Source organism: Periplaneta americana, chromosome 5 (genome assembly GCF_040183065.1).
Source record: "Periplaneta americana isolate PAMFEO1 chromosome 5, P.americana_PAMFEO1_priV1, whole genome shotgun sequence".
Classification (NCBI taxonomy): Eukaryota; Metazoa; Arthropoda; class Insecta; order Blattodea; family Blattidae; genus Periplaneta; species Periplaneta americana.
The window spans coordinates 164,851,784-164,864,686 of record NC_091121.1 but is presented as its reverse complement, the minus strand read 5'-3'; the positions used below and the strand labels follow the sequence as shown (position 1 = coordinate 164,864,686).

Sequence of the window (12,903 nt, the reverse complement as noted above, 5' to 3'; positions counted from 1 at the left end):
GGGCTGCATTAATCTGATTCTTCTTTGATGTTCCGAAAGATGCGTCGCTATTGTGCGTCCAGTCTGTCCAATGTAAGCCACATCACATTCACATGGGATGCAGTAGATCCCCGGTAGATCGAATTATCACGTCGCCAGGAAAGCTTCAGTAGTTATCTACAGCTTGATTTTCTGATTCAAAATATTCTTGCACAGAATAGAATGGGTTTCTAAGAAGCCATGTTTTCACTTTGACTTTGAATATGTCAAGTGACGCTTCCTGTGGTAATATGTTGAACATTCTACAGCCCAACATATTAGGACTACTTTTTAACTTTGGATAGTCTGCAAAATGGTATGTCCAGTTTTTCTTTATTCCGAGTATTATACTCATGTTCATCCATCCTACTGGTGAAGCCATAAAGATTTTTCTTGATGTAAAGGAGGAGTTCCAGAATATATTCATTAACAACTGTTAAGATGGACTCCTGTATGAACAGTGGTTTACAATGTGCTTTGCTTGGTACTTCTGTGATAATTCTTATTGCTTTCTTCCGAATCAGTAGGACTTCAATAAGTTTATTGCTATTTCCCCACACCAAGATTCCATACTTCAATATGCTATGAAAAAAAGCGAAATAAACACTTCTTAGGTACTGCCAGGTATTTTATCTCTAATTACTCTTAAGAAGTACAGGACTTTGGACAGTCTCCGAGAGATGTATTCAATGTGGCAATCCCAGGTTAGTTTTGTATCAAGATGGATACCAAGTAATTTTACTGCCTTTTCTTCAGACCCTTCTCCTTTTTTCAATGTCAAAATTAATTTTTGAGTCTTCTCCTCGTTTAAAATTAACTTATTTGCTCTGAACCATTCTGCTGCTTCCACAACTGTATTTGAGGTTAGCTGACGCAGTTCTGCTGCACTAGTCGAACATGTTCTTGTATGGAAAGAAGTTCTAATAATAATTAAAAATATTTTCTTCTGTTGTAGGATCTTTCATCTTCAAGCTCTTGCTTACTTAAAAAGCAAACAACTTCGATAAGCCTCTCAATTAAAAATCTATTTTGTTCCATAATTGCATTATGTTTGTTGGCTTGAAGCTTGGCTCCTTCAGAAATTCCATGTTAAATTCTTCCACGACTTAACAAAAGAAAAGTCTCTTCATTCTGAAGATATCTTTTGTAACTGTGATATTTCTCGGCTTTTCTATCAAATTCTGTTTGACACAGACCCCATCAGATGATGATGACCACTCAGTTTCACCCCCAAACAGAATGCAGGTATAATAATATAACTTATTTGTCTCAGAGCACGCTGTTATCGAAGGATATTTCTCATACCATGAGAATTGAAATTTTCTATTTTGTTTTCCTCCATCCGCTATTTTAATATGCAAAGGTGTTGTTGATCTCCTATCTTTGTAATCACATTTTGTTTCATGTGTCAAACTTGAAAATGGTTTGTCTTTTAATTCAATAAATAATGACTTTAATGTTCTCCCAGCATGAACAATTTTACACAAAATTAGTACTGGTGTGTAACGCACGCATGCACTTCTGGTTAAACTAATGCTCAACAATGCAGCACATTCACAGAAGACCAATATAGCGCAGTGTATTTTATACGTCTTGAGGCTAGCCATCTTTCCTACGGATCTGTAGTAGCAAATCAATACCCCCCTCCCCTTCCCGACCTTCCCACAAGCTTTCAATTGTCGCTACCTTTGAGGAGACTTGTGTCACAAGTCTCTCGCACAGACATCCATCCTGAAATGAATGACAACAGTGAAGTTAATACATGGAGGGATTGGAGTGAAACCATCGTTATTACGAACTTACACTGTTACTAGGTATTCATTCATAGTGTTTTGCCGAAAGGCAGATCTTTCACTGCAAACCCAGCATTCTCCAATCTTTCCTATTTTCTGCCTTCCTCTTTGTCTCCTCATATGATCCATATATCTTAATGTCTTCTATCATCTGATTTCTTCTGCCCTGAACTCTTCTCCCATTGACCATTCTTTCCATTGCATCTTTCAGTAAGCAGTTTCTTCTCAGCCAGTGATCTAACCAATTCCTTTTCCTCTTCCTGATCAGTTGCAGTATCGTTCTTTCTTCATCTACTCTTTCCAACATAGCTTCATTTCTTATTCTCTCCACACTTCAAATGTTTCTATTCGCTTCTCTTCACTTCGTGGTAATGTCCATGTTTCTGCCCAGGAAATAAATAATTGTCGCAAAAATGCACAAATGGAAAATTATATTTGTGCAAATTGCGAAATGCTTGTGCTGTATTATAAATAATTTGCAGAAAAATAAAATTAATGAAGTACCTATGCAGAAACAAAAAGCTACGTAATTTGTTCCTTGGAGTTTTATTACTTTTAATCCATCTTATCACACTCTAGATATATTTATATAAGTAAATCATTAGACTTCGATATGTTTAGAATCAATTGCTGCTGAATTCACATCACATTAAAATACGTTATTTTATGGACACTCTAAACATTGAAATTCTTTACTAGTAGATTCTTCAAGATTTATTGTTAGCAGAGTGCTAACTCTGTTTACTGAAAGGATTTTTCTAATTCCAGTTTTTACAAGATTCTTGCAACTATAGCCTCACTCACAATTTACAGTATGCGATGGAATTATATAAATCAATTAGAAGAAATTGTTCACTTAACTTACATGAATTGCACCAACTCTTTTAAATCAGTTCCTGAACATCTATTTCTGAATACCTTTTTGAACATTGCCCATGCCCTTAGCATTTCATTTAAATTCAGATTAGTTCAAATACATCTCTGATTTCATTTTCTCCATTGCCATCTTTGTTTCTGAATTCTAATGTAGTTGTCGCATTTTTGCACATTTACATTGAAAGTTTGTTGCATTTTTAGAAGTCGAGTAGCAAAATGCGACTGTGGCTTAAACCCTTTTCTGCCTCATACGATGCCACACTCCACACAAAGCACTTCACCTCAGTTCTTTTTCCAGAGGTCCGAAGAAGATGCTCCTTTTTCTATTAAAACCTTCCTTGGCCATTACTATCCTCCTTTTGACTTCTTGATAGCAGCTCATGTTGTTACTTGTTGTTACACTCCAAGTATTTGAAGCTGTCCACTTGCTCTACTGCCTCATTTAGAATTCGCAAGTTTACTTTCTTTATTTGTCTTCCTATGACCATAGTCTTCGTCTTATTTACATTTATCTTCATCCCATACTGCTCACAGGTGTCATTTAGCTCTGGTGGCATATCCCTCAGGTATAATAACTCAAATTTTTTTTGGGTAAGCTAAGCCTCAAAAGACTCTTAAGAGCTTCACCACTGAAAATTGTACACAAAATTGTGCACAATTTTTCACAGATCCGAGTATAATATACATTTCCTGACATTTATCTTTAGACGTAGCTATATTAAAATAGTGTATTCTTCATTAAAATACAAAGAAAGGAAAGAACTCTAAAATAAATGTACATTTTAAACAAACATTTACAGTATTTAATTTCAATAAACCTGATTATAAACATAATTTATTTCAAATATAAATATACGAAGAAACTAGCGTTGAGTGACTTTCACCGATTTTGAAATAGACACCGATGCACTTGAACTGCCAACATAGAAAACAAAAAAATCACTATCTGTTCAAGAGCGCCACACTCAATTGCTTTCACCTTCATCTTGACGACGATAATAAAAGCCTAAGCTAACCTAACCTAACCTGTCACTAAAATCCTTAAACTAACCTAACCTAACTTGTCACAGATTCGCCTATATAAGGCATAACAAAAGTCTAAACTATCCTAACCTAACCTGTCACAGTTTCATATATGCAAAGCATAATAGAAGCCTAAACTAACCTAACCTAACCTAACCTGTCACAGTTTCGTATATGCAAAGCATAATAAAAGCCTAAACTAACCTAACCTAACCAGTCACAGATTTGTCTATACAAGGCATAACAAAATTCTAAACTACTGTAACCTAACCTGTCACAAATAAGTGCATAAGACATAATAAAAATCTAAACTAACCTAACCTGTCATAACACTCCATTTTCCTATCTCTACACACTTCCCTGAGGTATGAAAATGGCCTAGTTTCTATCCCGCTGGAACATTGCAAACTAGCGTGAAATGTTCGTAATGTCTCGTAAGTTATGTTGGTACAACATGTAAGATGACTGAAGATGCATATCTGCAATAGGAAAATAAGTCACTCAATGCTCGTTTAATATAGTACTGTACTGTATATTGAGTGGTAGTGATTAACCTTACTCTTATTAGTCTTAACTTTCCACATACTAATAGTTAGATTCTTCAGAGCAACAATAAAATATACATACCATGACAATTTCCCTGTTCTTATCACATTTTGTGTTTAACTGCACCAACCATGGAATTGTAAACATACACCATCCCTGGCGTGATAAATGCTGCACTAATTGATGAGTGAATGCAGCAATGTCAGCATGAATTGCGACTTTGGCTGGAATACTATTGTGCAATTCTTCGGGACAAATATCCACCTGCATAAAAAACAAAATTTCTAAGTTTTTAATATAATTTTTATACAATGTCCGAGAAATATCTCTAGAATTTTAGTTACTGGTACTTAGTTTGCAACATATTTAGTACAAGTCAGCATCAGAACTACTGATGCTTCTATAGACATTAAATTAAAATGCCACTGCTACATTCTGTTTATGAAAATTTAACCCTTAACTCGAAAGGTACACTAAAATCACAGTTAAGTTACAAAAAAGATCGGTCTAGGACAGCGTATCTCAAACTATGATGACCTGTGGTCCTCGAGGTCTGCGCTTGTGGTCCTTCAAAAAAGACAGAAGAAAAAATAAAATTCAAACGAATTGCGTATCACACTATAGCCGAAAATTTCAGAGTTTGTAAATGACACATGGCAATCACCTTTCACAATATTTTTGTTTTATTACTATTATTATTATTATTATTATTATTATTATTATTATTATTATTAATATTATTGTTACTATTATTTCTATCATCAACATTATTATTGATCTCTGTAAAATTTATGTAGACTACTGGACTGTACCCGAGCACGAGCATATGCTCATTTCGGGTATCAATTCATATGTATCATTTAAAATGTAAATTGTGAATAAATTAGAATTAGATAGACTTTTTCTTCCAGTACTGACATTTTATGAAATTTATTTACCTTACCCGTCTATCGACTTCCTACTCTACTCTCAGCAACAAAAGAGAGATTTAAAGCACTATGAAAATGGTGTTTCTCGCCATCCTTTCCCTGCACATCTAGCGCCATGCCAGGAACCCAGCCAGGGACCATCCGAATTCATAACAGGACTCAAAGTATAGAACCTTTTCATGTATTTATGACTTTCTTAATACTTTTGCTGACACCCAGTCTGCACATTGAAATGGTCACGCACTGTACGTTGTACACCAATAAATAGAACATGCAAAATTGCATCTTTACTTGTTGAAAATCGGGCATGTTTCTGCATTAACTTTTTTTATTTCTGTTTTTCTAGATGACGATATTAGTCAATTAGTTAATATTCATATAAAATTAATCGAATTAAATTAATTTTAATTAATTATTTCTACATTAAAATATAAGTATACTGGTATTAAAATATGCTACATAAATGATAAATTGGCTTTCGAAGGGAACAAGAGTAAGGTGGTCCACGGAACTGTTCTGACTTGAAAAAGTTGTTGTTTTCTAATGCCAGGCGTTTGACAATAAAGTCATTTGACCTCTTGCACTCCAATATTTTTCAAATATATTATCATGACCAGCCACTGGAGCACAGATTTTGAGGTGTTCCGAATCCATTTCTTGGTTTGAGTTGCACAATGGACAGTTAGGGGACTGATATATTCCAATTCTATGCAGGTGTTTGGCCAAACAATCATGGCCTGTTGCCAATCTAAATGCAGCTACAGACGATTTTCGTGGTAAATCGGGAATTAACTGTGGATTTTGATGCAGAGAGTTCCATTTTTTCCCTTGGGATTGTGTTATCAAATTTTGTTTGTTGAAGTCTAAGTATGTAGATTTAATAAATCTTTTTACAGAGTAATACGTAGATTTAGTAACAGGTCTGTAAGTAGCAGTGCTGCCCTTCTTTGCTAAAGCATCCGCATTCTCGTTTCCCAGGATTCCACAATGGGATGGTATCCATTGGAATACAATTCTTTTATTGAGTGATATTAATTGAGAGAGCATTTTAGTTATTTCTGCTGTTTGAGATGAAGGTGTGTGTTTAGAGACTATTGATAGAATAGCTGCTTTGAAGTCTGACAATATAACTGCATTTTTAAATTTACTGATGGGGCATAGAAGATTCCTGAGACTTTCACTTATTGCAATGATTTCTCCATCAAAACTCGTTGTTCCATACCCAAGAGATTTATAAAGTGAGAAGAGACAGCACGTAACACCTGCACCGGCACCTTGTTCTCTGGAGATCAAGGATCCGTCGGTGTATAAATGAAGCCAGTTTTGTGGAGGGTATCTAATATTAATTGTCTCTAAAGACAATTGTTTTAGTATTTCAGTGTTTACTTCTGATTTCAGTATTTCTTCTGTTAAATTTAGATTATATTCCATATTTAATAGAGTTAAAGGGTTTGGTTTAATTTGTAGGTTTTCTTTTAAATTCGGGATATTGATTTTCTGTTTTAATTCTTGAACAATGGATATGAAACTTTTTTGAGTTTTCAATCTACAGAGAGGACTGTATGAATGCCAATTGTTTCCTGGTAATCTAATAATACCAGGTCTAGGAGACTGGGCATATTTAATTATCGTTCCCATGCGTAATTTATACACTTTTAATTCAAGATAATTTATTTTTTCAATAAACATATGTTTTACAATAAATATAATTTAAAATATTTAATTCAAAATAATTTATTTTTATAAATTATGAGAAGCAGGTTATGATGTCTACAGGAGTAGCTGCATTACCGAAGTCTTTAGCAGATGTCATAATAACAGAAAGACCTCAAATAATATTGTGTGAAGGTGTTTTTATGATTTTTCGTTGGGATTGGCTGTATCACACAAATTTGTCTTCTCCAAGATAACTTATATGTAATTTGCTGGAGAACGAGGTGGAGCTGTTTCATCTCTATTCTCATCTGGCAACTTCATTAGGGATTTGTATGTCTCTGACAACTCGCCATGTCACTCTGAATCTGATGTTTTAGTCTCATTAGCACTAGGGATGATAAAATCAGGGTTTAGGCAAAATCATCGAAATGTGGGCATTCACCTACTTCATTTTAATCACCAACTTCATCTTCATCTTCTAGTCATTGCTACATCATTTTCCGAAAATTAGGATCAGTGGGCATAACTGACATGGGATATGTTTGCAATAATAAAAATTGATACCCGAAAGAAATTGAACTCAAAACATACAACAATATTTAAGTTGATTATCTACTATGTAATACCTATATTACGTTTTGTGATTAAATGCACAGTTAATTAGAAAATTAAGTTTCATCAGTCCGGCAACATTCCCGCTAATACACTCTTCTCGTGATACAGATGTAAGAAGTCAACGAACTTGATGTGTCTCGCTAGATGAGCTGTTTTTTTGGCGCTGTGTTGCAACTAAATCGCATTGTGCAGTGGCTTCAAATTAGAGGTTTTTAAAATTAAATTTACAAGAAAATCGTCTGCACTATTGAAATACGGCAGAAGGATAAATGATTCTTTATTAGTTTTGCTATCGATAAAAAAAGAGGACACGATCCTACTCGCAATAGTTACCGAATAAGAGGTTGTTAAACATTTGAGAAAAAACATTCTTTTCTGAAAAAACTATTAACTTTTCACCAATATGATATTATAGTTTTTTGTTACATACATCATAAGCTATTCGCTCTGAAAATCTACAAGACTATTTCACTTCCACTCTGTATAATCCTAACTTACTCTACAGATTCCTGGAACAGACCATAGAAAGAGAGATTGCCTGACATGAAAATTTTGAATGTGATTCATGAAATCTTAAAAGCTATAAAGCGTTTATCATATATCCAGGGTAGAAAACATCATAAAAAGAAATGTCAGTAAGATTTCAGTACTGCTTAATTAACTTGTTGCAGAAGCAAGCACAATGAATTTACATTGATATGGGGGTATTTTTTTTTTTTGCCTGTCCACTCATCTGTCCATCTTTTGCGCTGAAGTATTGGGCTGAAAATATTACATCTTTACTCGAAAAATGAACTGTTTTATAGTTAAATTTCTTAGCTAAAAGTAGAACAAAATGATGATTAATAAAAATTAGTTCTATAACTAGGTAATCAGCTCGAGCATAACCTCAGATTTCCAGTCGAACTTTGTACTGTGTGCACTACATTGGTGCCCTATTCTATATTAACAAAATATTTAAAATGTAAAATTCTTCCTTTTCACGAGATTACTGTCACTATATTCCGGCGACTACATATCTGAATATTCATTTGAATGAAACATTCCAGGTTCTTTATTTACCTGTATAAATTTGACATTTGGATCAAACCTAGGTGGCCGTCCAAAATGTAGAATCCAATTCAGCCGTGCACCTAACAAAAGAATGACGTCAGCATGTTGTAATGCTGTAGTCCATGCTGGTGACACACAATACACGTCGTCGTCAGGTACAACTCCTTTACCCATAGGTGTCGGAAGGAATGTTATATTAAATGCTTGTATCATATCACGTATAGCAGATTCTGCGCCTGCATATGCTGCTCCTAAAAGAAAGCAAATAGCATACAATTTTTTTCTTTTAATTATATATCTTGTACGGTATCCAGTGTTTTCAGACAGGACATTCAGCTATCTCGTCTTGTAAGGCTCGTTGTTAAGATTCCTATTCTTTGTACAGCTGTCAAAAGAAAAAGTGGCCGCTCTCTAGAAATTAAGTTCCCTTCAGGTATCTCTGCTACAATTCGGAGACAGGCGATGTTACATGTTGTTGGACCACGTTGCCTGATATCTACAGTTATACTTAGTGTTCTCCATGTTACTGTGATAGCATAATGGTAGCGTTTTGTGAGATCGTGCATTCAAACACAACCTAGTGCTTTTATTTTTTTTAAGAGAGAGAGAAAATATAATTGCTCCTGCCTCTTTTATGACTGTTTTAGTAATAACATCAGGTTAATGAATGTATTATGCCATGACTATCATTATTTGTTATGAGATTAAGGCTGCAAATGGAAAGAAAGAAAAATTATATTCTCAACAAAAATATCTTTCATGGCATAAACGAAACAAACTTACTGGCGTCTGCCTTAGAAAATTCAGACAATTAAAAGTTCAAAAAACAAAATAAAAAGTCACGATTCAATATTTAGTCCATCTTCCTTCCATCTCAATCACATCTTGCAATCGAGTGGGCATGGAATTAGTCTTTTCAAATAGCAACTGTTCTCAATCACGACATCCTAGGCATTCTGGACGACCTTCCACAAATCATCAGAACGTCTTGGAGGGACATTGGACCAATTTTTCCGCATAAGCTTCATTACTTTGCCCTGTAGCTCAGTTGGAAGAACGTCCGAATTTAGATGTCAACATCTCAGGTTCAAATCCTGGTCACTCTTTTTCATTTTATTGTATAATGTAATAATATAAGAAGAAAAAACAAACACTAGTATCATGCAACTATATTGTTTCAAATCTAATATTAAATTTATATTATTCATATCGCTAAAGAACGATAACAGAATATAAATGATAACCTGAATATTATTTATATCGCTAAAGAACGATAAGAGAATACAAATCATAACTTGAATATTATTTATATCGCTGAAGAATGATAACAGAATACAAATCATAACTTTAATATTATTTATATTGCTAACGAACGATACCAGTAACAAAATAAAATGATAAATTGAATACGGTATTATTTATAATCCTAAAGAAAGATAACGGAATATAAATGATAACTTGAATATTATTTATATTGCTAAAGAACAATAATAAAATAAAATGATAACTTGAGCAAGCTCGAAGTCACAACCTTCGAATCATTTAGTGAACACACTACTGCTCCTCTACGAGACGCAGATGTGAATGACTCCTGCTTAAACATCTTAGTTCCGAAACTGCTTCTATAACCTTATGCATCATGTAACATCACCGTTATTCGAAGTGGACTTTGAAAATATTCGCTGTTCACTAGTTCGGCTACTTTTTTTTGACAGCTGTACATGTTTCTTCCAATCTGACATTTGTTATCATCCATTTCTCATTGTCCTGTAACTCGTGGGAGGAGGGGGTTATCTGGTCGAGCAGTGTTTTATCTCTAAATTGTATAAGACGTCCTGGACAAACTATGTCAGTTCCATGAAAAAGAATGTCTGACCCAACATCGTGTATACAAAATCCTATTATCAAACTTTAGTTCATTGCTCTTCGAAATATTGCCACATGTGGAAATATAAATTTGTATACAATGAGTTATATACGCCTATATTTTAACAATTTAAAAAAAAATGCAAGTTTTTTTTACTCTTATAACTGAATAAATTTTAAATTGCAAATAATTTTGTGCAAGGTCATGCGTATTTGCTTGTTTTCCGCACAGAACCAATACGCAGTAAGTGTGAAATACCACATTCAGTATTCCCAACGTAACACGCATAACAATTTCCCTCTTCTTACCGCTTAAGCGCCACATTCATTTTACTGCTTTAGGCTTTTAACATATTATTTTTAGAGACGTTTAACATAGTAATAATTATAAATTGGAAACTTACCACTGCAATTTCACCTAAACTGCAATGTTAATTATTGTTTTTAAATATTTGCAAAAATTAAGTAAAGTCTACTACTCCACGAAACTTATTGCATTCCTGATACAAGTAACATTAAGGAAGCCGTGAAAAAATCAACAAGATTCCAGATGCCGATGTTATTACTGCAATATGTTATATAAATAATATTGTTAAAATATTAAAATGAAAAATAAATCATTACATAACCTTATCCTTTGTTTTAAGTTCGCATTTATAGACTGGAGGAAAAAAAAGACAGACGTATATCACGGCCTGCTGGAGTATAGTAAACACAGAAAACATTTTATAGCAACAATGTTGAAGAAAGATATTTTGGTTTTCCGAAGTTGCTGTCATTAAACAGAAACCAAGATGGAGATTTCATTGCAACTAATTAGAAATTCGTATTTCATGTGTGTAATAAACTATCTTCGCACAAAATAATGTACGATACACGAGCGGTATGTTTGTTTTCATGTTCTCGGAAATTAAAAAAGCTCAACTATGTTTCGCTTTTTCAATCTTTTCCTCGACCATGGAAACGTCAACATACTGCTCTTGTAACGTATACAAATAAGTTCCATTGTCTATTCATTGTCTAGTATCTGCAAATGGTTAAACATTAAAGTTATGCATGAAAATATGAACTATAATATATGCAAAATTTTGTTCGTAATTATAGTTAGTTTTTTTTTTTTTTTTTTTTTCCCCAATTATATGAAGTGGAATCAATTCTTATGTATTACTTTACTTACCTCTGATTGAGGTTCTGGCTGATATGTATATCTATTATCAGTTAATACATCTCACTTGACGATATGTGTCCGAGGAAGAACAATTGATTGTATGCATCTGAAGTCTGATTAGTGGAATATGTAGCTGATCGGCGATATATGCATTGAAGGGGGGGAAGGAACTGGCCACCCTACACCATTATCTCCTGGCCTAGTTGCCTCATGAGTGATGCCTTATTGGTGTTACTTAATAGGTTCAAACCTGTCTTCGGACAGTTGACTAAACAACAACCACCTTACTTGTGCATATGAAACAAGCACCTATAAGGTCGCAAAGTAAAGAAATTTTTAGGGAACTCAAAATTCTGCCAGTGCCTTGTATATACATTCTAGAAACAGTGTCTTTCATTCATAAAAACAAAGCAAAATTCAAAATGAATTCAGACTACCACATGTATCAAACAAGAACATAAGGTCATATCCATCTGTCCACTCATAGAATAACCACAAGTCTTAAAAGTATTTTACATAGAGGCATAAATATGTATAATAAAATTGCAAGCTCCATAATAAGTAGTAAACAAAAGAAGCTTAAAAGCATGGTCAACAGGTTGCTGCTGCATCATATGCCATATACTGTAGAGGAGTTTATGTCTTTAGACCTTGCATGAAAGTGCCTACTAATGTGTAATTGTAAAGGCATATAGGTCGTTATTGCTGTTAACATTTCTATTATTATTATTATTATTATTATTATTATTATTATTATTATTATTATTATTATTATTGTTGTTGTTGTTGTTGTTGGTATTATTATTATTATTATTATTAATATTATTATTATTATTATTATTATTATTATTATTATTATTATTATTATTATTATTATTATTATTATTATTATACTATCTTAGATACAGATCTTCTTAAATCATGTCAGCAGATGTCCTGCAATAACAAAGCTACAAATTCATAAATATACCTATAGTGTAATCAGAAACTAGATTAAGACTTAGAAATAAGATTGACGAAGCCATGATTTGTAAAGATCTTTATGGTGAATAAACTACTACTGCTGCTGCTGCTGCTATGTTTAAAAAGGTTTGATTCTATGAACAGTTTTAATTTTCCATGTACCCCTACCGTATATATTGTTTTTAAAAGTAATGTAACTCTCCAGGAATTCGTACTCAAATCCTGGTATCCTAAAGTGGAATTGGTGATGAACTAATAGAATGGCTGGGAAAATATCATGGTAATACTTATGCTTCCTCTGCAATAATTCCATCAAACCACAGATAATAGACTTGCGACAGCATAAAGATTTCCAGAGAGGATTTTGAGCATAGCAGAAGTGCTAAGGTTGCTGTAT

The 12,903-nt window shown here is 33.6% G+C and overlaps 1 protein-coding gene and 1 long non-coding RNA gene across 2 annotated transcripts in view; one reads left to right on the top strand and one right to left on the bottom strand.

Moving 5' to 3' along the window:
• Nucleotides 1–12,903, bottom strand: part of LOC138700261 (2-hydroxyacyl-CoA lyase 1-like) — a 49,681-nt gene that overhangs the window by 15,673 nt on the left and 21,105 nt on the right. The window contains exons 5-6 of the mRNA XM_069826757.1: nucleotides 8,519–8,760; nucleotides 4,338–4,520 (exon numbers count right to left, since the gene is read on the bottom strand). Of these exons, the coding sequence (XP_069682858.1) occupies nucleotides 4,338–4,520; nucleotides 8,519–8,760 (425 nt within the window). The remainder of the gene's footprint in view (nucleotides 1–4,337; nucleotides 4,521–8,518; nucleotides 8,761–12,903) is intronic.
• Nucleotides 1–12,903, top strand: part of LOC138700265 (uncharacterized) — a 56,526-nt gene that overhangs the window by 24,785 nt on the left and 18,838 nt on the right. The window lies entirely within an intron of this gene.